This window comes from Macaca fascicularis, chromosome 2 (assembly GCF_037993035.2).
Source record: "Macaca fascicularis isolate 582-1 chromosome 2, T2T-MFA8v1.1".
In the NCBI taxonomy this organism is placed as follows: domain Eukaryota; kingdom Metazoa; phylum Chordata; class Mammalia; order Primates; family Cercopithecidae; genus Macaca; species Macaca fascicularis.
In genome coordinates this window covers 45,324,289-45,347,573 of record NC_088376.1, presented here as the reverse complement: position 1 = coordinate 45,347,573, position 23,285 = coordinate 45,324,289, and the positions used below count along the sequence as shown (strand labels likewise).

The 23,285-nt window shown below is 35.8% G+C and overlaps 1 protein-coding gene across 8 annotated transcripts in view; it reads left to right on the top strand.

The window, feature by feature from the left end:
* The window catches only part of ATR (ATR checkpoint kinase), a 120,796-nt gene that overhangs the window by 40,697 nt on the left and 56,814 nt on the right, over positions 1–23,285 (top strand). For 7 of the 8 annotated variants that reach the window (XR_012430768.1, XM_045386839.3, XM_065540059.2 and 4 more), the window contains 8 exons: positions 389–532; positions 3,439–3,532; positions 4,750–4,875; positions 12,135–12,341; positions 13,580–13,693; positions 16,101–16,216; positions 20,599–20,719; positions 22,501–22,638. Coding sequence is in view for 7 of the 8 variants with exons in the window: in XM_045386839.3 (XP_045242774.1) it covers positions 389–532; positions 3,439–3,532; positions 4,750–4,875; positions 12,135–12,341; positions 13,580–13,693; positions 16,101–16,216; positions 20,599–20,719; positions 22,501–22,638 (1,060 nt within the window). In the remaining variant the exon portion in view is untranslated. The remainder of the gene's footprint in view (positions 1–388; positions 533–3,438; positions 3,533–4,749; positions 4,876–12,134; positions 12,342–13,579; positions 13,694–16,100; positions 16,217–20,598; positions 20,720–22,500; positions 22,639–23,285) is intronic. The other variant, XM_005545995.5, reaches the window with a different exon arrangement.

The following is a 23,285-nucleotide window of genomic DNA, read 5'->3' as shown; positions in this document are numbered from 1 at the left end:
AAATTATATAAAACATTTGCATAGTCCCAAATTCAAATCTGTGTAACAAATTATAGTCAGAAATCTAGATTCCAGTTTTGACCTCTACGGATATCTATTTTTATTCATTTTTGTGTATCCACTCTTTGTAAAAGAATAAGCAAATGCACACACACACTTTTTTTTTTGGTATTAATTCTGCCCCAAACACTGTTTTTCCCCTTGCTTTTTTGACTTCATATAATTTGGATATCACTTTATTTGAATATATAGCACTGATCTTTGCTGTAAAGCTGCCTTTTAATCTATTGTTTGTATATATCGTGTGTCTTCAACTAATAACTAATTGATAGAGCTTTACAAATAATAAAACTAATTGGACTTCATTTCTATTTGTTTTTTCACATAGAGCTTGGGACTGCTTTGTTCGTTGCCTGGATCATGCTTGTCTGGGCTCCCTTCTCAGTCATGTAATAGTAGCTTTGTTACCTCTTATACACATCCAGCCTAAAGAAACTGCAGCTATCTTTCACTACCTCATAATTGAAAACAGGTATTGTAACTGAAATTAAAGTAAAATAATAACTTTTTAAACTGTATTTTTATGTCTCAAGGTATTAAAATTACCGATGGTAATGTGGAACTGTCACTTTTTTGAATTTCAGGGTTCATCAGTAACAAAAGTAATTGGCATGTAATTACATATTGACATGATGCTATTTCAGTTGTGGCATTGCTTCTATTATAATTATTTCTAAAACTCACTAATTAATAGGTCAGCAGTTAAAAATTATTTTTCATTAATTCTGTAAGTGTGAAACCTAATTTACCTTTGTTTTCACAGTCAAAAGGCAGATAGTTGAATAGCATGAGAAAGGTTAGGCGAAATACCTACTTCCTGCAGCTTACCTTAGTTGAAATCTTTATTACTTCATTGCATTAAGCTTTGAACTAGCCTCTCTTCCTTTAAGCTTTTATCACTTTTCTTGATATTGTTACTAGAACTGTGTTTTAAAAATATCTCTTTATTGGTGTCATTCCGGCATACAAAGGCATTCTGAGATTCTCCATTTCCTAATTGACAAATTCCAAATTACTTAGCCTGATATTGAAGGCTTTCTAAAAATCTGGCCACAGACTATTTCTTACTATCTTCCCCCATAATTTTTCAAAACAGGCATTAGGCTATAGCCAATGTGGACTACTGTTGACAGAACATACATCATTCTTTCCCATTTGTATTTTTGATTCAGGCTGCTTTTTAGACGGGGATGTCTTTCTATATATTTAATTTTTTTCCTGTGATTTTACTTAACGTTGTATATAATCATTCCTTTGCTTGTGAAAAGTTGGGTTTGAAGTACTCCTTATTTACCTACTCACCCATAAGCTATTGCTGGTCCCTTTAGTCAGTTGCAGTAACTATCTAATTAGGGAGAAGTCATAGAAGAAGGAAAAGTTAATGTGTTTTTATTTAATTAAAATACTTCTGTTTTTGATATTTTGTGCATGATAAAACAACAAAATCACTAAGTTAGATTTTGGGACTACTTTTCAAGTACCTTTAAAATTTGTGTTTTGTACATAGTCATATCTTTGCTGTTTATTACAGAAGTGTCATTTCTCTACCTTTTTCATAATCATAAGAAAAATCCCAACCAGGCATGGTGGCTCATGCCAACAATACCAACACTTTGGGAAGACAAGGCAGGAGGATTGCTTGAGGCCAGGAGCCTGGGCAACATAGTGAGAACCCCACGTCTACAAAAAATACAGAAACATTAAAAAAAAAAAAAAAAGACCCTTCGGGAGGCTGAGGCAGGCGGATCACGAGGTCAGGAGATCGAGATCATCCTGGCTGACATGGTGAAACTCTGTCTCTACTAAAAATACAAGAAATTAGCCACGTGTGGTGGCAGGCGCCTGTAGTCCCAGCTGCTTTGGAGGCTGAGGTAGGAGAATGGTGTGAATCCGGGAGGCGGAGCTTGTAGTGACCAAGATCACGCTACTGCACTCCAGCCTGGGCGACGGAGCCAGACTCTGTCAAAAAAAAAAAAAAAAAAAAGCATGTAATCCTAGCTACTGCAGGCTGAGGCAGGAAGATTTCTTGTGCCCAGAAGTTTGAGGCTGCAGTGAGTTATGATCATGACACTGCAAGATAGAAGACCTTAAGCTTGCTGAATGAAGGCACTACTTTGGCTTTGTTTATTGTTCCATCCCCAGTGACTAGCAGAGTGCTTAGCATGTAATAGCACATAGTAGTTATTTAATATATATTTATTGCATGAGTTAACGAAGACTAGAATTTAGAAACACTTATATTTGGACCCAGAAATATTAGAGCATTTATTATATTAGAAGGAAATTAAAAATTATAGCCCTGATAAGGATTACTTATATATATATATATTTTTATAATTCTTCATGATAATTTGTGTATTGGGGTAGTCTTTGGCTGTCTATTGCTACACTCCAAATCACTCCCAAACCTAGTATCTTAAAACAATGAGCATTTTTATTTGCTCATAATTTTGCAATCTGGACTGTGCTAAGCTGGTCAGTTCTACTGGTCTTATAAGTGGTCCCTGGTGTGGCCACATTCAGCTGGCAGGTGGACTGGGCTGGGCCTCTCTCTCATTCTGTGTAGTCTCAGAGTCTCTCTCTCTGTACCGTGGTCTGTCCATGTTAGTGGCCACACTTCTGACATAGTGACTCAGGGCTCTCCAGAACACACAAATGGAAACTTGCGGGCATTTTTTTTTTTTTTTAAGTTCTAGGGTACATGTGCACAACATGCAGGTTTGTTACATATGTATACATGTGCCATGTTGGTGTGCTGCACCCATTAACTCGTCATTTACATTAGGTTTATCTCCTAATGCTATCCCTCCCCCCACCCCCACCCCACAAGAGGCCCCCGTGTGTGATGTTCCTCACCCTGTGTCCAAGTGTTCTCATTGTTCAATTCCCACCTATGAGTGAGAACACCTGTGCGGTGTTTGGTTTTCTGTCCTTGCGATAGTTTGCTCAGGAAGATGGTTTCCAGCTTCATCCATGTCCCTACAAAGGACATGAACTCATCCTTTTTTATGGCGAAACTTGCAGGCATTTTTAATACCTAGGTCCCAAACTGGCACAGCATATCTTCTGCACCGTCTATTTGCTAAAGCAGGTCGCACACTCAGCCCAGCTTGAAGAGGAAGGGACTGTATATATGGGTTTGTATGCTGAGAAGCATGGTTGATTTTAGCACTGTTATAGAGTGATTTTCATAGTTTTGGTCATTTTCCACTAATAATTTAGCTGAGCGTCTTAGACATAATTAGAAAATACTTTGCAGCTCAGTAATCAACTAGCACTTTTAATTATGAATTAAATTGGCCTTAGTTTCAACTTTTGCTTTACATTTTTTTAGTATTCATATTCTTGGCAAATAATTCTTTTTATTCCGACTATTAGGGATGCTGTGCAAGATTTTCTTCATGAAATATATTTTTTACCTGATCATCCAGAATTAAAAAAGATAAAAGCCATTCTCCAGGAATACAGAAAGGTATTTAATTTTTAATTTGTGGTTTAGGAGATCATTAATATAGAATTGTTCCCAAATTCCAATACATTGAATAAAGATCCTTTAGGATCATATCTAGGGATAATATAGTCCTATTCTAATGGCTAATTCCTGGTAAGTAGATAATGCTACCATGAATCCATGACTTTTGGAAGGAAGTTTTAGCATTTAGATTAAAGATGTAACAGCATTAGATAGAACAGAGAGCAAAAAATACAGTTCTTATGCCTTTACTACCTAGACCAAAGTGTCCTTATTGTCCCAAAAAGAAGAGCTACCACAGCGGCATGTCCTAAGAGAAGAAAGGAAAGCTGTGGGACGATTCTGGTTTTGTTGTGCTACAAACCATGACATAGAAATGTCAGATGTGAATGATTCCTGAGATTTCGAAGGGGAATAATGTATAATTCCAGCATCTTAAATCTTAGCTCTCTAAAATTATGAAGATGTTAGTGGTGATTTCATAGCACTTCTGGGTAGAAAGTGGAATATCTGACCTTGGGTGTCACCTTGGGTAGTGAAAGGAAGTGAATTACTTACATAATCTGTAGACCTGGTTCAAAGCTATTATGTAACCCTCTGTAAATTAAGAGAAACTTATACTTCCTGTCAAGAAGTACTTATTTTAGATAAGTAAGTTCTTTCTTAGTTGGGATAAAATTTTTCTCCACGTCTAAAAATTTTACAACGAAATCCCTTTCCCTTAGAATTACTAAAAATGACTTACGCTATATAAAGGAAGGAATGGAAATTTTATTACTTTAAAAAATTGGTTTGGTATAGTTTAATGGTAACTATATAGGGAATTCAGGCCTTTGGAAATGGTTGTTAAAATAGTCGATTAATAAGGTCTATCTCGGCCGGGCGCGGTGGCTCAAGCCTGTAATCCCAGCACTTTGGGAGGCCGAGACGGGTGGATCACGAGGTCGGGAGATCGACACCATCCTGGCTAACACGGTGAAACCCCGTCTCTACTAAAAAATACAAAAAACTAGCCGGGCGAGGTGGCGGGCGTCTGTAGTCCCAGCTACTGGGGACGCTAAGGCAGGAGAATGGCGTACACCCGGGAGGCGGAGCTTGCAGTGAGCTGAGATCCGGCCACTGTACTCCAGCCTGGGTGACAGAGCGAGACTCCGTCTCAAAAAAAAGAATTAAAAAAAAAAATAAATAAGGTCTATCTCTCTGTGCTTTGTATATAGGAGACCTCTGAGAGCACGGATCTTCAAACAACTCTTCAGCTCTCTATGAAGGCCATTCAGCATGAAAATGTCGATGTTCGTATTCATGCTCTTACAAGCTTGAAGGAAACCTTGTATAAAAATCAGGTATGCTAAGATGATATAATTAAAAATGTATAACAAAGAAAGATTGGAGGCTTAAAGAAAAGATGACAGAATGACATTTTTGTTTGTGATTTAGTGAAAGTAATTCACTATGTATGGTGCTGAGAGCAGGTACATTCTGATAAGACTGTATAAAAGAAGAAGAAAATGAAGAATAGGAACTAAGAATTGATGGAGCAAAGAGAAAATCACCAACAGAAAGAGACAGTCATACTCTTAAGTGCAACATTACTGAAAATAAGTCCAGGATGTGGTATATCAGACTGCTGGCTACAGGGAAGATACTTGAAAGTATGCCCAAGGTTTGTAGTCTCTGAAAATTAGTTTCTAGGGAGTAGTAAAAGAAGAGGAGGGGAAAGGCACTGTTCAGAGACTTAGTCATAAACAGAAAGAAGAAAGTAAGAGGGAGAATTTTAAGGGTCCTGCAGTAGTAAAAGAAATGTACAAAATCAGAGATGAACCAAATCCTCCCCCTGCTACCAGAAAAAGAAGAAAAAAAAAGCTATTCATGAAGAAAACTGCACTTCACTATGCTGACATGGATATTTGTGAAAGAGAAATCCTGAAGCCACTGCAGAATGCTTACTGTTACTGCATATAGCTATTATGGAGGGTTTTCCAGTTTAGAAATTGCACAATATGTGTAGAAAAAAAAATGTATATATGCAAGGTTCCTGTAAGACAAAAATAGAAAATGAAAATAAAGTCTGTGAGTTGATGACAGTTCCTCCTCAAAACCAACCACAACATGGAGGAAAATTGAACTTAGCACTATAATTTGAATTGAATATTTTAAGCATTTTCAGATATAAAAAAAGTTGAATGAAAAAATTAAAAAACAAGAGAAATAAACAAAAACCAAGATGAAACAAGGGTGATTGAACTTAGGAAAGAAATTGAAATGAAGATTAAATTACAAGAACTACAGGGTAGAATGTATTTGACTAAACATTTAGCAAGGGGCATTGAATAAAGGTATAAACAACAACAAAAATTAGAAAAAGGTTTAAAAAGGAGTAAAAAAGATAAAGGAGTAAAAAGAAAAAGTAGTTGAAATGGAAGATTGGCAAAGATTTCACGTGCAAATAATTAGTGTCTCTAAAGAATAAAACCAAAACAAGAGAACAGAATTAATATTTAAAATTATAATCCAAGAAAGCTTTCTGGAAAAAAAGACCTTATCTATATATTGAAAAGACTTGTATCCTGGAGAAAATTGACCTAGGATAATTAACTCTGAGATGTATCCTAGACTTTAATAATAAAAAATCTTCAAAGCTTCCTGGCAAAAGAAATTTTTTCAAAAAATTACTTGCAAGGACAAAAAAAGTAGGTTGGTATCAGAATTCTCTGTAGGAATGTACAGAGTGGGCCTAGAAAATAGCAACATTTTTAAAAAATGTCAAAAAATGTCATAAAGTATGAGTCAAGAAAAAGTCAAGCTGTCTTTAGAGTATCATGGATAAGAACATGGTTTTAAACCTACAAGAATTGAAGTAATATGGTTTTCACAAGTGATTCCTTCCTAAGAGATGTATTAGAGGATGAGCTTCATTAAGTCAAGAGAGAACTGGGGAGACTTTGGCAAAAAGTCTGATGGTTACTGTTTATGTATTTAACAAAATATATTAAGACTAAAACAACAATGGGGCAAGAGTGGGATAATTATGTGTAAATGTTATATTCTAGTAAAGTAGAAATAATGAAATTTTTTTAAATGAGAGAAGGGGGAGAGTAAGGAGTAAGTAAGATAAACTCAGTAATTGTTGCATAAGCAATAACTGGGAGTCAAAATATACCATTCTATACTGGCAAACTAGTTACAGAAAGTCAAATAAGGAAAAAAGGGACTGTAGACATAATAAAAGGTATTGATATATTGGATAGGCTGGGAGCGGTAGCACTGGTAATCCCAGCACATTGGGAGGCCGAGGCAGGCAGATCACGAGGTCAGGAGTTTGAGACCAGCCTGACCAACATGGTGAAACCCTGTCTCTACTAAAAATACAAAAATTAGCCAGGCATGGTGGCACACCTGTAATCCCAGCTGCTCAGGAGGCTGAGGCAGGAGAATCACTTGAACCGGGGAGGCAGAGGTTGCAGTGGGCCGAGATTGCACCACTGCACTCCAGCCTGGGTGACAGAGCGAGACTCTTTTAAAAAAAAAAAAAAAAAATGTGTGTGTATGTGTATATATATATATATGTGTGTGTGTGTGTGTGTGTGTGTGTGTGATAATTCCAGAACAAAAATATAAACTTTCCTCCTTACCCAAATAAATGAAATATATGATTTTTTTTTTTTGAGACAGAGTCTCGCTCTGTCACCCAGGCTAGAGTGCAGTGGCACAATCTCGGCTCACTGCAAGCTCCGCCTCCTGGGTTCACGCCATTCTCCTGCCTCAGCTTCCCAAGTAGCTGGGACTACAGGTGCCCGCCACCACGCCTGGCTGATTTTTTAAAAATGTTTTTTAGTAGAGAATGGAGTTTCACCATGTTAGCCAGGATGGTCAAAGCTCCTGACCTTGTTATCCACCCGCCTTGGCCTCCCAAAGTGCTGGGATTACAGGCATGAGCCACCGCGTCTGGCCCCAAATAAATGATTTCTTAAACACAAAACAGAATAGAGGGAAGAAAGCACTAATTATAGTATACTATATTATAATTAAATTCACTGTATTATAATAAAAAATCTGACAGAATTGTGGCCAAGCATCTCAGTCGCATTAGTGAGTGTGAACAACCTTAAAAGAAAAAAATTTACAAATTGGCTTACAAAGCAAGAAAAAACTCTCTGCCACATGTAGGATACATACCTAAAATAAAGTGATTCAGAAAGGCCAAAAATAAAGGGATAAGCAAAATTATCCAGCTAAGTGGAAAGTATAAATGAAAGCAGGAATTCCAAACAAAATAGAACTGAAGCCGAAAAGCGTTAAATATGACCAAAATGGATACTTTTTAATGCCTGAAGCCATAATTCATAAGGAAGATTTACTAGTTATTAATATGCTCCAAATAATACACCAGCCACCTTGATAAAGCCAAAATAAGAAGCTTAAGAAGATATATATAGAAACTCAATAAGAGGAGACTACCATGCTATTCTCAGTATAGTTAGTAGATAAATACATGGAAGATCTAAATAACATAATCAGTAAAGTAGCTATTGTGAATATATGTCAGACATTACACCTTGATAATAGACGCATACTTTATTCTAAAGAGCAGATAGAACTTTCATATTCAAATTGATTATTGTATTAGTTGGCTCTTTGTGTTAGTTTACTAGGGCTGCTGTAACAAAGTACTACAAACCGAATGACTTTAAACAACATAAACAAGTTTATTGTCTCACAGTTCCCATGGCCTAGAAGTTTGAGATGAAGGTATTGGCAGGATTGGTTCCTTTTGAGAGCTTCTGGTGGTTTGCTGGCAATCTTTGGTATTCCTGAATAAACAAATCCATAGAGATAGAAAGTAGATTACTGGTCGCCTAGGGTTAGGAGGTTTGGGGGAAATGGGGAGTGATTGCTGATGGGTACAGATTCCTTTTGAGATGGTAAAAATGTTCTGAAATTAAACAGAAGTGATTGTTGCACTTGTGATATACTTCAATATACTAAAACTTGTGAATATACTAAAGATCATTCATTTGTATACCTTAAAAGAGTGAATTTTATAGTATGTGAAACAAATACTTCATTAAAACTATTTAAGAAAAGATAGTACAGGAAGAAAATAATAAAAATAAAAGAAATGTAGAGAACAGAAAGCAGTAAAATTAATTAATGAGTAAAAATTCTAGGTCTTTGAAAAAACTAGCAAAACTGGTAAATGTCAAATATGTAAATAATAAACTGTTGAAACATAGAAGATATTTAAAAATCACAAGAGACTCCTTTGTACCCTTTTACACAAATACATTTGTAAACATGTGTACTTTTCCTGGAATATATAGTGTATCAAAATGGACTCTAGCTAAAATAGAAAGCTTAAAAGATTAGTTTCTGTAGGAGAAATAGAGAATATTATAAAAGAACTTCATCCATAGGAAAGCACCAGGCCCAGATGAGGGGATTTTTTAATCAAATTTTCACAAACTAAAAGTCTCAGTGGTGTTTAAATTGTCCTGGAGTATAGGAGATGAAAGAAAACTTCCACTTTTATAAAAGCAGCAATATATAACAGTGTTCAGTGGACCCAAAAAAGACAGCATGAAACAAAAAATTAAAGATTATCATATTAATATCAGTGCAAAAAATTATAAATGAAATATTATCAAACAAATCAATTTCACATTAAGAAAATACCCCATGCTGGGTGTAGTGGCTCATGCCTGTAATCCCAACACTTTGGAAGGCCAAGGCACATGGATTGCTTGAGCCCAAGGGTTCGAGACCAGCCTGAGCAATATAGCAAGACCCCATCTCTACAAAAAATACAAAAATTAGCCAGGTGTGGTGGCGCATGCCTAATGTCCAAGCTACTTGGAGGTTGAGGTGGGAGGATCACCTTGGCCTGGGGAGTTTGAGGCTGCAGTGAGCCAAGATCATGCCACTACATTCCAGCCAGGGCAACAGAGCAAGACCCTGTCTCAAAAAAACAAAACAAAAAAACCAAACCCACAATACCCCATGACCAGTTGCATTTTATTCCAGTATTGCAAAGATAGTTAATACTTAGCAATCCATGAATATAATTCACTATATTAATAGATCTAAAGAGAAAATCATGCTGTTATTTCCATAGATGCTGAATAGACTGACATATTTCATCACCTACTTCGAATGAAAACACTAAAGAAAACAAATTGATGAATATTATCTTAATTTATAAATATATGTGTATGTATATGTATGCATGTTTATATATGTATGTATGGATACGTACCCATACGTACATACATATATACACATACTTAATGGGAAACAAGAAACATTCCCACTGAAAGCAAGGTTTCCTATTACCTGCACTATTTAACATTCACTTGGAGGTATTGGCTAAGGAATTTAGGGAAAAAAAGCAATCAGAGAGATAAGAGTTGGAAAAGATGTAAAACTATCTTTGTTTACAGATGATATGCTTATCAGAGACATAAGAATTGGAAAAGATGTAAAACTGTCTCCATTTCTTATGCTAATATACTTCGGAAATTATAGAGAATTACTGATAAAACTAACTCGACCACAGATGAATTCAGTGAAGTAGGGGATATAAAATTAATGTAAAAATTAATAATTTTCATATGACAAGCAGTAACCAGGTAGAAAATTTTCTGGAATACCTCATTTACAATAGCAACAGGAAAACAATATAGTTGAGAATAAACTTAACAAGAAATGTATAAACCAACAAGAGGAAAATTTTTAAATGCTTCTGAAAGACACAAAAGGGTAATAGATTTGACTAAATGGAAACCATCACTGTTTTAGTCTATTTGCTTTGCTATAAAGGAATTATAGTAAATTACCCTGAGGCTGGGTAATTTATTAAAAAGAGGAGGTTTATTTGGCTTATGGTTCTGCAACCTTTACAAGAAGCATGGTGCCAACATCTGCTTCTGATGATAGTTTCAGCAAGCCTGAGCCTTTACTCGTAGCAGAAGGGGAAGGGGAGTTGGTATATCACATGGTGAGAGAGGGAGCAAGAGAGCGATGGGAAGAGTGCCATGCTCTCAAATAACCAGTTCTCACTTGAACTAATGGAGTCCAGCTGACACCTGAACTAATAGAGAAAGAACTCACTTATTACCACAGGGATGGCACCAAGCCATTCAGGAGGGATCCACCCTTGTGACCCAAACACCTGCCACCAGGTCTCATTTCCAACACTGGGGATCACATTTCAATATGAGATTTGGAGGGGACAGATTTCTAAGCTAGATCAATCCCTTATTGGATAGGTTGACGTTATAACGATTTCAATTCTCCTTAGGTTAGTTAATATAATGCAACCCCAATGAATATGTTGCTAAAGTTGTTGTTGTTGTTGTTGTTGTTGTTTTAACTGTAGGAGGTTTATAGTAATGTTGATATGGAAAAATAAAACATGTAAAAATAGCTAGTAAACTCCCCCTGGAAAAAAAGGTTATGAGAATATAGTATCCCAACCAAACATTAATATACTTTGTAGCCACTACAATTATAACAAAGAGGTAATTAGTATATGAATAACCAGACCAGTGGGAAAGAATAGGAGGTCTAGAAATAGACCCAAGTACGTGTGGACATTTAGTGTATGATAAAAAGTAACACTTCTTATCTGAGTTTTACTTTTAACTGATTACCAGGGTGTGTGTGTGTGGCGGGTGTGGGTGTGGGGGGGGCGATCTTTACAGCTGAATTAATCTGTAATGTTATTTAAGAAATCATCTATTGAAGATTCTGCATAAGATTAAATGTCTTTTTGTTTTTCTTTTGAAACGTATTACTCTAATTTGTATTACTCATTACAGTTCTAACGTGGAGTTTGAGATGCTCCTATGCACTTTACTTTTGCTAGAAAGAATATAATATAAATGAAGTAATTTTAAAGTGATCACACAAGTACAATATCTAAATCTTCACTGTCTTGAGAATAGTTTCTTCTTACTTAACATTTTATTCATTACAGCATCCTGAAGAGATAGCTGAAAAAAGACTATTTGAATTAACATATTTATCATTAGGCTACCTCTTTCTTCCTACCTCTTTTTTTCCATCCTCACAGACCCTTTTTTATATCTTTTTTCCTTCTTTACTAGTTTTTATACACTTTTCAAACTTCTTGTTTTAACTAATAGTTGTTCCTCCTTCACTTATCTACTGAAATATCTGTCCACTGCTTTTAAAAGTTACTGTTTTTTTCTTATTCATTGCTTCTTTGCTGTATAAATATATTTGTTATCGTACATATCATATGATATTTTAGTTATTTGTCTGTTTTCCTTTTAGACTGTGAACTTGTTAAGATTTGTTTTACTGATTTTTTTGTATACTGATAGAATGCACAGTAACTGCTTGTTTAATGGATTAATGATTAAAGACTTTCAGACATTTAATGATTCTAATTGTACAGGACATATTGTGAGCTATGTTATGCGGACTCATCAAAAACTAGCTGGAAAGAATGCAGATACAGAAATTTAATTTTGTCAATATTTATGTTAGATATTCCTTAATATTTTTAAGCTTCCTAGCTCAGGAAAGCATACTAGTTTGTAGAAATTACATATAAATTTTCTTTCTACTTTTATTTTAGGAAAAACTGATAAAGTATGCAACAGACAGTGAAACAGTAGAACCTATTATCTCACAGTTGGTGACAGTGCTTTTGAAAGGTTGCCAAGATGCAAACTCTCAAGCTCGGTTGCTCTGTGGGGAATGTTTAGGGGAATTGGGGGCGATAGACCCAGGTCGATTAGATTTCTCAACAACTGAAACTCAGGGAAAAGATTTTACGTTTGTGGTAAGTAGTGGAAATTTGGAATGACAAAAGAGTTCTCTGTCCTATTGAGGTTTATATATTCCATTTACAAGAACTATTCAGGGTATTCTTAATGACAGCTTCACCTAGAACCAGACAATTAGTTAACCTCTGAGTTTATTTCTTAATACTATTGCAGAAACCTTTAGCCAAAAGCAATAAAGTTTGAACCCCACCCAGGGTGTTATATTCTTATAAATAAAGCTTCCAAATATAATAATGACAATACTTAAAAAGCCTAATCAATTATTTAAATATTACTTTTTAAACATTATTGTTAGTGTTTCCATGGAAAACTAGTTTCCAGGATATTACAATAATAATGTTTTGTAGTCAAATGAGTTTGGGAAATCCATATAGAACAAAATTAAATGTGACTTTTTTTTAACAATAATAATGTTTTGTAGTCAAATGAGTTTGGGAAATCCATATAGAACAAAATTAAATGTGACTTTTTTTTTTAAAGTGACTTTTTATGTATCTGTGTGCATTGTGAATCTCTAAGAATATATCTCCAAGAGTTATAATATATGAGTATATTAAAATTATTTCTTAGAGTTTCTCAAATGACTCTTGGGCTCTACAGAATGCAATGTAGGAGATGCCATGTATACATTTTGCTTTGTTTTTTTTTTTTTTTTTTGAGACAGAGTCTCGCTCTGTCAGCCAGGCTGGAGTACAGTGACAAGATCTCGGCTTATTTCAAACTCCGCCTCCTGGATTCAAGTGATTGTCCTGCCTCAGCCTCCCGAGTAGCTGGGATTACAAGCGCGCACCACCACGCCTGGCTAATTTTTGTATTTTTAGTAGAGATGGCGTTTCACCATATTGGCCAGTCTGATCTTGCACTCCTGACCTCATGATCCGTCCTCCTTGGCCTCCCAAAGTGCTGGGATTACAGGTGTGAGCCACTGCGCCTGGCCTACATTTTGCTTTTTAAGGGTTAAAAAACCAACAATGCAACTTGTCAGAGATATGCAAAAGTTCAATAATTTTTTGTACACCTTAGAAATAGCCTAAAAAGCTTTACATTTTGGCTTTGTAGCTACAGATTATATTGTAGTCTTAATACCAAACTTAGTTTGAACCTGTCTTTTCCTTTGTCTAAGTTAAATTCACTTAGGCAGTTAAGTTAAATTCACCATGGAAGAAGAAGTACACCTAAGAAAATTTATAGCAGTTATCCTGGAATTTTCTTTTTTTTTTTTTTTCTAACTGAGACTGGAGTAGAAGATTCAAGCTTTGCCTATGGATTATTGATGGAACTAACAAGAGCTTACCTTGCGTATGCTGATAATAGCCGAGCTCAAGATTCAGCTGCCTATGCCATTCAGGTGAGAGTGGATATAGTCATTACTGGCTTTAAATTGTTTAATTCAAATACGTTATAAATTCTATACTCGTGAAACTCCTATTTGTTTTAATTCTCACTTTTATCAAAGTTATACAAGTTCATGATAAACATTTTAGAGTACAGAAGCATACCTCTTAAGCAATTATTATAGGTATAGTTACTTTCAAAATGTTTGTATGTATATACAAATATATACTACTGCCTCAGCTTTGTGACCTAAGTGAGTTACTTAAATCATTCTAGGCATTGAAATAAATGCCCTAAGGATGTTCACAGCTCTAAAATTATAAAATTCTGTTTATTTTTCTATGTACAAGCATAACCCAGAGATAGTATGGGTTCAGTTCCAGACCACCACAATAAAGCAAGTATCTCTATAAAGTGAGTTACATGAATTCTTCGGTTTCCCAGTGCATATTAACGTTATGTTTACACTATACTATAGTCCATCAAGTGTGCAATAGCATCATGTCTAAAAACCAGTGTACATGCCTTTATTTAAAAAATACTTTGTTGCTTAAAAATGCTAACCATCATCTGAGCCTTCAGCAAGGCATAATGGTTTTGCTGGTGGAAGATTTTGCCTTAATGTTGATGGTGCTGATTAATTATGGTGGTAGTTGCTGAAGGTTGGGATGGCTGTGGCAATTTCTTAAAAAAATCAGACAACGAAGTTTGCCACATCAATTGCCTTTCATGAAAGGTTTCTCTGTAGCCTGTGATGCCGTTTGATACCATTTTTCCCACAGTAGAACTTCTTTCAAAATTTGAATGAGTCCTCTCAAACCTTGTCACTGCTTAGTCAACTAAGTTTTTGTAATGTTCTAAATCCTTTGTTGTCACTTGAACAGTGTTCACAGCATTTTGAGTGGAACCACAATAGATTCCCTCTCCAGAAACCACTTTCTTTGCTTATAAAAAGCAACTCCTCGTCCATTCAAATTTTATCATGAGAAGGCAGTAATTCAGTCCTATCTTCAGGCTCCACTTCTAACTCTAGTTTTCTTGCCGTTTTTATCACCTCTATACTTACTTCCTCCAGTGAAGTTTTGAGCCTCTCAAAGTTATCCAGGAGGGGTTGGAATCAACTTCTTTCAAACTCCTGTTATTGTTGATAGATAATTTGACTTCTCATGAATCATGAATGTTCTTAATGATATCTAGAATAGTGAATTCTTTCCAGAAGGTTTTCAATTTACTGTGCCCAGATCCATCAGAGGAATTACTGTGTGTGTCCTCTATAACCTTATAAAATATATTTCTTTAAGTAATAAAACTTGAAAGTCAAAATTACTCCTTGATCCATGGGCTGCAAAATGGATGTTGTGTTAACAGTCACGAAAACAACATTAATATCCTTGCACAGCTCCATCAGAGCTCCCAGGTGACAGGTACATTGTCAATGAGCAGTAATATTTGGAAAGGAATCTTTTATTATGACCAGTAGGTCTCAACAGTGAGCTTAAAATATTCAGTAAACCATGCTGTAAACAGATGTGTTGTTATTCAGGCTTTGTCACTGCATTTATAGAGCACAGGCAAAGTAGATTTCACATCTACTTATTATTTCACATCACATCTACTTATTATTTCAGCAATAAGACTGTTTCTCTTTCTTATATTTGATGTATTCATTGGAGTAACACTTTTAATTTCCTTCAAGAACTTTTTCTTTGCATTTGTATTTGGCTGTTTGGTGCAAGACACCTAGCTTTTGGCTTGTCTAGGTTTTTGACATGCCTCCTTTATTAAGCTTAGTCATTTCTAGCTTTTGATTTAAAGTGAGAGATGTGCGATTCCTCCTTTCATATGAATACTTAGAGGCCACTGTAAGGTTATTAATTGGCCTAATTTCAATATTGTTATGTCTTTGGGAATATGAAGTCCCAGGGAGAGGGAGAGGGACGGAACAGCTAGTCAGTGGACTGGTCAGAACACACACGACATTTATCGATTAGGATCACTGTCTTATATGGGCACAGTTTGTGGAGCCCCAAAGCAATTACAACAGTAACATCATAGATCACTGATGACATATCACTATAACAGATATAGTAATAATGAAAAAGTTTGAAATACTTTGAGAATTACCAACATGTGACACAGAGGCATGAAGTGAGCATATGTTGTTGGAAAATTGGTATTGATAGATTTACTCCATGCATAGTGGCCACAAACCTTCTATTTCTAAAAAAAAAAACAAAAACAAAAAAAAAAAAACAAAAACAGACAAGAAAAAACGCAGCATCTGTGAAGCACAAATCAAGCGAAGTGCAGTAAAATGAGTTATGGCTGTGTTTTAATAACTAAAATATGTAGAACATTGATGAAGATAAAGCATTATCTGCTTCATTGTGGACTTACAAATATAAAATATGTATTTGTAGGAGTTGCTTTCTATTTATGACTGTAGAGAGATGGAGACCAATGGCCCAGGTCACCAATTGTGGAGGAGATTTCCTGAGCATGTTCGGGAAATACTAGAACCTCATCTAAATACCAGGTATGCAGGCTTATTTAATGTATTTTCATAAAATTGTTTTTATATAAAAATTAATGTGATTTTTTGGCCAGGCGCGGTGACTCACGCCTATAATCCCAGCACTTTGGGAGGCATAGGCGGGCAGATCACAAGGTCAGGAGTTCAAGATCAGCCTGAGCAACATGGTGAAACCGCATCTCTACTAAAAATACAAAAATTAGCTGGGTGTGGTGGCGCACACCTGTAATCCCAGCTACTTGGAAGGCTGGGGCAGGAGACTCACTTGAACCCAGGAGGCAGAGGTTGCAGTGAGCCGAGATCATGCCATTGCATTCCAGCCTGGGCGACAGAGTGAGACTTTGTCTTGGGGGAAAAAAAAAAAATTCCATTTTTGATATAGTTTTTTAACATTAAAAGTATTTTGATATCTCTTTATATGTATTTTTCACTATGATTTATGCTTATAATTTGTCTAGATGAGAAGTGCAGTCTGCTCATTGGGTTAAATTCTACAACTTTAAATATTCAGATAAATTTATTAAAGTTAAAAGGATTGATTTTTAAAAGTTCAACAGTCGGTAGTAAATTGAAAGAATGTACTTTAAGCTGAATGTGAGTTGAATTCTTTGATAGGTATAATTAATACAGAAATTTAAAGTTTAAAGCTAGTCAGAAAGCCTTTAAAAAGCCCAATTAAAGGTTTTCATTACTGCCGGTTTCTCCTCATGAATATATTTTCGCCCTCTACTTTTAAAAAAAGTGTATTTAGGCCGGGCGCGGTGGCTCAAGCCTGTAATCCCAGCACTTTGGGAGGCCGAGACGGGCAGATCACGAGGTCAGGAGTTCGAGACCATCCTGGCTAACACGGTGAAACCCCGTCTCTACTAAAAAATACAAAAAACTAGCCGGGCGAGGTGGTGGGCGCCTGTAGTCCCGGCTACTCGGGAGGCTGAGGCAGGAGAATGGCGTAAAAACCCGGGAGGCGGAGCTTGCAGTGAGCTGAGATCCGGCCACTGCACTCCACCCTGGGCGACATAGCGAGACTCCGTCTCAAAAAAAAAAAAAAAGTGTATTTAATCTCTTAAAAAATTTAAATGACTTTGTTAGGACTGATGAAATACGCAAGATGACATGCAAATTCATGAAGCATTTTATGTTTTTTAAAAATCCATACAATTATAAATTATTTCTATTTAGAAACTGTACTTTTTGGTACCCTAGGTACCCATGCATATTAGATACTTGACTTTGGACAAATAACTTCTTTGAACCTTAGACAGTGCCTAGACTTATCCTAAAATTCTTTATAAAAGCCCCGAGGTATGCATATTTATTTCCTAGATAATTTTTTATACTTAGAAATCTTTTAAACATCATTTTATGTTGTATGACTAGCATTATTAAATAAGTGACTAGCATTATTATTATTAGCCTTATTAAGGAAGAATTATTAGTTATTATTATTTTTGAGACACAGTCTCACTCTGTTGCCCAGGCTGGAGTGCAGTGATGCGGTATCAGCTCACTGCAGCCTCTGCCTCCTGGATTCAAGCAATTCTCCTGCCTCAGCCTCCCAAGTAGCTTGGATTACAGGCATGTGCCACCATGCCTGGCTACTTTTTGTATTTTTATTAGAGATGGCGTTTCATCATGTTGGCCAGGCTGGTCTCCTGGCCTCAAGTGATCTGCCTACCTGGGCTTCCCAAAGTGCTGGGATTACAGGCCTGAGCCACTGCACCCGGCCACTATTAGCATTATTTAAAAAGTAAAGTAAAAGACTAAAGTTAAAATTTGGATTTTTGTTTTTGAGGACTCCATACTTCCCCCATTTTCTTAGTCTGTGTTTTGTATAGCACCTGTAGAGGTCAAAACATTTCTGTAATCTATTGGAAGGTTTATGGCCTTTAGAGTCACACAGGCTTAGGTTTGAATGTTGGCTTTGCATTTGCTAGCTCTGAAGTCTTGGGCAAGTTATTTAACATTTCCGGGTTTTAATTTTTTAATTTTGAAAACATGGATAATTTTACCCACTTTGTATGGTTATTGTTAGGAATAAAGGAGATAATATTAAAAAGTACTTAGCAAGTTTTTGGGGGGAGAATTTGTGAGGTTGGCTATCATCTGCTTCATAAGAAGTAGAAGCCAACGTTTCTGCCTACTTGTTTTCTTTTTTTCGTAGGAAGCAACTTTTAAGTGGTCGCTTAAAAGTGTGACCTTAACAAAGCAATGAAAATTCTTTTGTTCTTTAGCTTTTATACCTGAGCAGTTAGAATAACCTCTTGAATGATTCCTCAATGATAGAAGTTAGGAGATTCACCTGGTTGGGATCTGCCTGTTGAAACTGGAGCCACATAAAAGAGGTTGATAGAGCGCATTTTCAGTAGCGTTGATTCCCTTTTGTATGAAACACTAAAATACCAGGTTAGCCTGTGGCTCAATTTTATAGCTTGGACTGCTTGATATTTACTCCAGAGGACCTAGGGAAATACAGAATTTCTTAAAAGCATATTCATATTTTTGCTAGCTTTATACTCCCTACTTTATGTTTTTTTTTTTTTCTTTTTCCTTTAATTCGGGCTCTTTATATGTAATCACTAAGTCTGGATTAAAGGATGACTATATTTGGGAGATTGAAATTTAGAACCAGACAGAACAACTGCAGTTCAAAATTGCCGTAGAAATAACTTTAGGAGAAAACATTAGGATGTGACTAGGCAGAACCTGGCTTGTATCCCAGTATCAGTAGTTTTCTAGCTAAGTTTACTATAATTTTGATAAAAATCATCTAGAGAACTATACTCGTGATAATTCAAAATAGGGATTTGAATTTTTTTTCCTGGTTTAGTGTGATGGTTAACTGAGAGATTATTGGATTTTTCAACTGTTAGAAACTTGGAATACAGTGAAATTTTATATACATATAAAATTTGGGTATAAAACTTTGGGTATAGGCATTTATTTGTTATTTCCGAAGCTTTTATTGGTGATTTGAAAGAAACCCATGCCACTCAAAAAATCCTACACACGGGTAGCTGTAAGATGAGAGCGCTGTGAACGTGTTTAAATGTTAATGCTGAGGAGCAAATAGAAAGGGCCATGTTGAAGTAATGTGAGAGAGAAGTGATAGTTGGTATAGTAAGGACCCCAAGGAGCATCTAGAATGGGAGAACCATGGCCTTTACAGGGAATTAGAAGGAATAAGATCTCTCTCTTTTTTTTTTTTTTTTTTTGCAATAGGGAAAGATAAAATAATGGATGGAACACAGCTAAGTTTACAGATTTCATTGCGGGAAGCAATGATTTTGTTTTTACTCCGAAGTAGGAGGTATAAGAGATGACCTCATTGGCTGAAAGTGGCAATGGAATTTGGTGTAGGTAACTTTAGGAGGGTGGTGATGGTTTGAAATAATCACTGGAAAACAGAAGAGAGCCATAATGAAAACTTAGAAGGAATTCTGTAACTTTAGCGGCCCACTGACATTGAAGACTAAGAATACATAGTAGTACTAATCTTATAAGTGGGTTAGTGATATTCCTGTATCGATGCAGTGGCCTGAGTATCATTTCAGTAAAGGCCAATATTTAGACGGATTCAAGGTTGGGAGGTTAGCAGATGAATACTGCTGGAAAAGACAGTGTGGCAATGGAGTGGGTAGATGATATTACCAAGAGAATGCTAGAAATGAAGGACCATACAGACTAAGATGGTTGTGGAAAGAGGCAAAGAGACGGGGGTATCATAGATCAGGAGAGCTTAGCAGGGTCACGGAACAGAAGATCTCAACAAGAGAGAATGGATGTGCTGGAATAACTGGGTGAAAAAACTAGAAATTTAGGAAACTATGACTATACAATGAGATGTCTAAATAATTGATTTTGAAGTGAAGAAATTCTTTGAATTAGCATGGGAGCCCTGATAATTCCTGAGCCTGATAAGTAGAGGAGAAAGTCATTGGAAAGTTCTGAGCTTGATTAAGTGTTCCAGCTAGACACTGAAGTCACCCAGGATGATAACACCACTGGGGAAGAAAGAAAACCCTGAGCAATGTTCTAAAGTTATCAGTGAGTTTGGTAATCAGTGAGTTGAGTAGTTGCCCATAATGAGGAGTAGAAAATAGTAGTATACCTGGGTGGCTTGAACTTCAAAGGAACAGATTTTTCTTATACAAGAATAAAGTTGGAAGGATCTGAGGAAGACGAGGGGGCAGACTCGAATCCTTAAAAGTACTTTAGATGTGCAAGAATGATCTACCTCACCCCTAAGAAGGATGCTGGAAAAAGGTAAGCAGATTGCAGTAAAGGCAAGGCAGTACTACAGTAGTCACTGAAGAAGTTGCTGTAATTTACTAAAATTCTATACAGGTGGATTTATCTTTTTAATAAACAAATTTTCAAAATTACAGATACAAGAGTTCTCAGAAGTCAACCGATTGGTCTGGAGTAAAGAAGCCAATTTACTTAAGTAAATTGGGTAGTAACTTTGCAGAATGGTCAGCATCTTGGGCAGGTTATCTTATAACAAAGGTAAGAAACCCTGTTCATTTTGTTCACTGAACAGAAATTTTAAAGGAAACCAGAACATCTATCTGAATGCATAGTACACACAATAGTCATTGAAGTATTTGTGCTGATAATCATAGAAATTTTTGAAGAAAATGTTTACTAATAGAGAATAATTTCTCTGTAGTTACTAATAATAGTTTCTGAGTGAAAAGTAATTGTTTCACCAAGAAAATTACTATGGTCTTAATGTGTGTGCAAAATTGCATTATGTTTGTTCCTTTTATATTGTAAAATAATACTGTGTAAAAGGATGTAAATGCTATGTCAGAGTTTTTTACATAATAAAAAGACATTCAATAAAGAGATATATTATACTCTAATGGCATTTCTAAAAGAAGTTATATTATCTGAACTTTCTCTAAAATAAAAGTAAGGATTTTTAAAATGAATTTTCATGGAAAAACAGGTATATTTCTATTTCCTTAATGAGAAATTTTTACCTGCTGGATAGACAAAAGGTACTCTGTGTTCCAAGAAAATGTTTACAGTATATTTAAAATTTATAATTTTTGTTTTTAATTCACATTTCTTTTTTTTTTTCTTTTTTTTTTTTGAGACTTAGTTTTGCTCTTGCCCCCAGACTGGAGTGCAGTGGTACGATCTCGGCTCACTGCAATCTCAGTCTCCCAGGTTCTCCCGCCTCAGCCTCCTGAGTAGCTGGAATTATAGGCATGAGCCACCACTCCCGGCTAATCTTTGTTTTTTTTGTTGTTGTTGTTGAGAGGGAGTCTCACTCTGTCGCCTAGGCTGGAGTGCAGTGGAGTGATCTCCGCACACTGCAAGCTCCACCTCCCGGGTTCATGCCATTCTCCTGCCTCAGCCTCCCAGGTAGCTGGAATTACAGGTGCCCGCCACCACGCCTGGCTAATTTTTTGTATTTTTTTTAGTAGAGACGGGGTTTCACCGTGTTAGCCAGGATGGTCTCGATATTCTGACCTCAGGTGATCTGCCCGCCTCTGCCTCACAAAGTACTGGGATTACAGGCGTAAGCCACCGTGCCCCGCCTTTCATTAACATTTCTGTTAGTGTTTTAAAATATCATTATACTAATTTTAGTTGGTAACTTCAAGACATTTTCTTTTTTTGGAGGGGGGGACGGAATTTTGCTGTGTCACCAGGCTCAAGTGCAGTGGCACAATCTTGGCTCACTGAAACCTCTGCCTCCCGGGTTTAAGTGATTATCCTGCCTCAGCCTCCCGAGTAGCTGGAACTACAGGCAACCGCCACCACACCAGCTAATTTTTTTTTTTTTTTTTGTATTTTTAGTAGAGACGGGGTTTCACCATGTTGGCCAGGATGGTCTGGATTTCTTGACCTCGTGGTCCACCCGCCTTGGCCTCCCAAATTGCTGGGATTACAGGCATGAGCCACCGTGCCCGGCTGACATTTTCTTTTTTTTAACGAATATACTGAAAATATAATGTGTGAAATGTGGAATACTGTTAACTATTTTCAGCTGTGGAATATTGTGAGTTTTTTTTTTTTTTTTTTTGATTTTTGGCTTTGTATTTGAAGAAAAAATCTCTTTAAAATTTTATGAGTTCCACAGTGTTAGCAAATCAAAAGTTAAGTCATAACAAAATTTGACTTCAACCCCAAATAATTTAATTAAAAATTAATTAAATTTTTTTAAAATTTGGAAATGAATACTTGCCCTTGATAAATTATCTCGCATGCTAGTTTTTGACATTTAATCAATAGATTAAAGTGTGTTACTGTCTCTACACATTTTGAGTTTACAGGTTCGGCATGATCTTGCCAGTAAAATTTTCACCTGCTGTAGCATTATGATGAAGCATGATTTCAAAGTGACCATCTATCTTCTTCCACATATTCTGGTGTATGTCTTACTGGGTTGTAATCAAGAAGATCAGCAGGAGGTAAGATAAATCATCTTACTTGGTTTTTGAACATGTGAAACTTATTTTCTCCAATGTTATTTGTATTAGAAAGACTACCTATTAGTAGGAAATGTAGATCTATGTATGGCTATGTATGTTCATTTACATATCTTTGCCTATTTGGTGTGTGTATCCTTTTAATTGATAGACGTTCTATGTATATTCTAGCTACCAATTTGTTGCCAGTCGTATTTTCAAAAATTATTCCAACTTAGTCATTTTCTTTTTAACCTTTTCACCTTTTGCCACGCAGAAATTTTAAATGTAAATGCAAAATTTATACATCTTTTATAGATTATTAATTTTAAGCCTTTTATGTGATGCCTTTCCTTATGTCATGAACTTATTTGCTATATTTTCTTTTAATTCTTCTGTTTTTATATTGTCTTCAATTACTCTGAAATTAATTTTGCATATAGTGTGAGATATTACTGAAAGATTTTTTCACTATTAACAGTTTCATTATCATTTGTTGAATAATCTAGAATATTTTCAATTTTTTAAAATTTTCTTTAGTCTTTAGCATATTTTCTTTTTAGACTAATATTTGGATAGATTTAATTATAGATAAGAACAATAATGTATTATTGATCAATTGTGCTTTCTTTTTCTTTTTTTGAGACAGA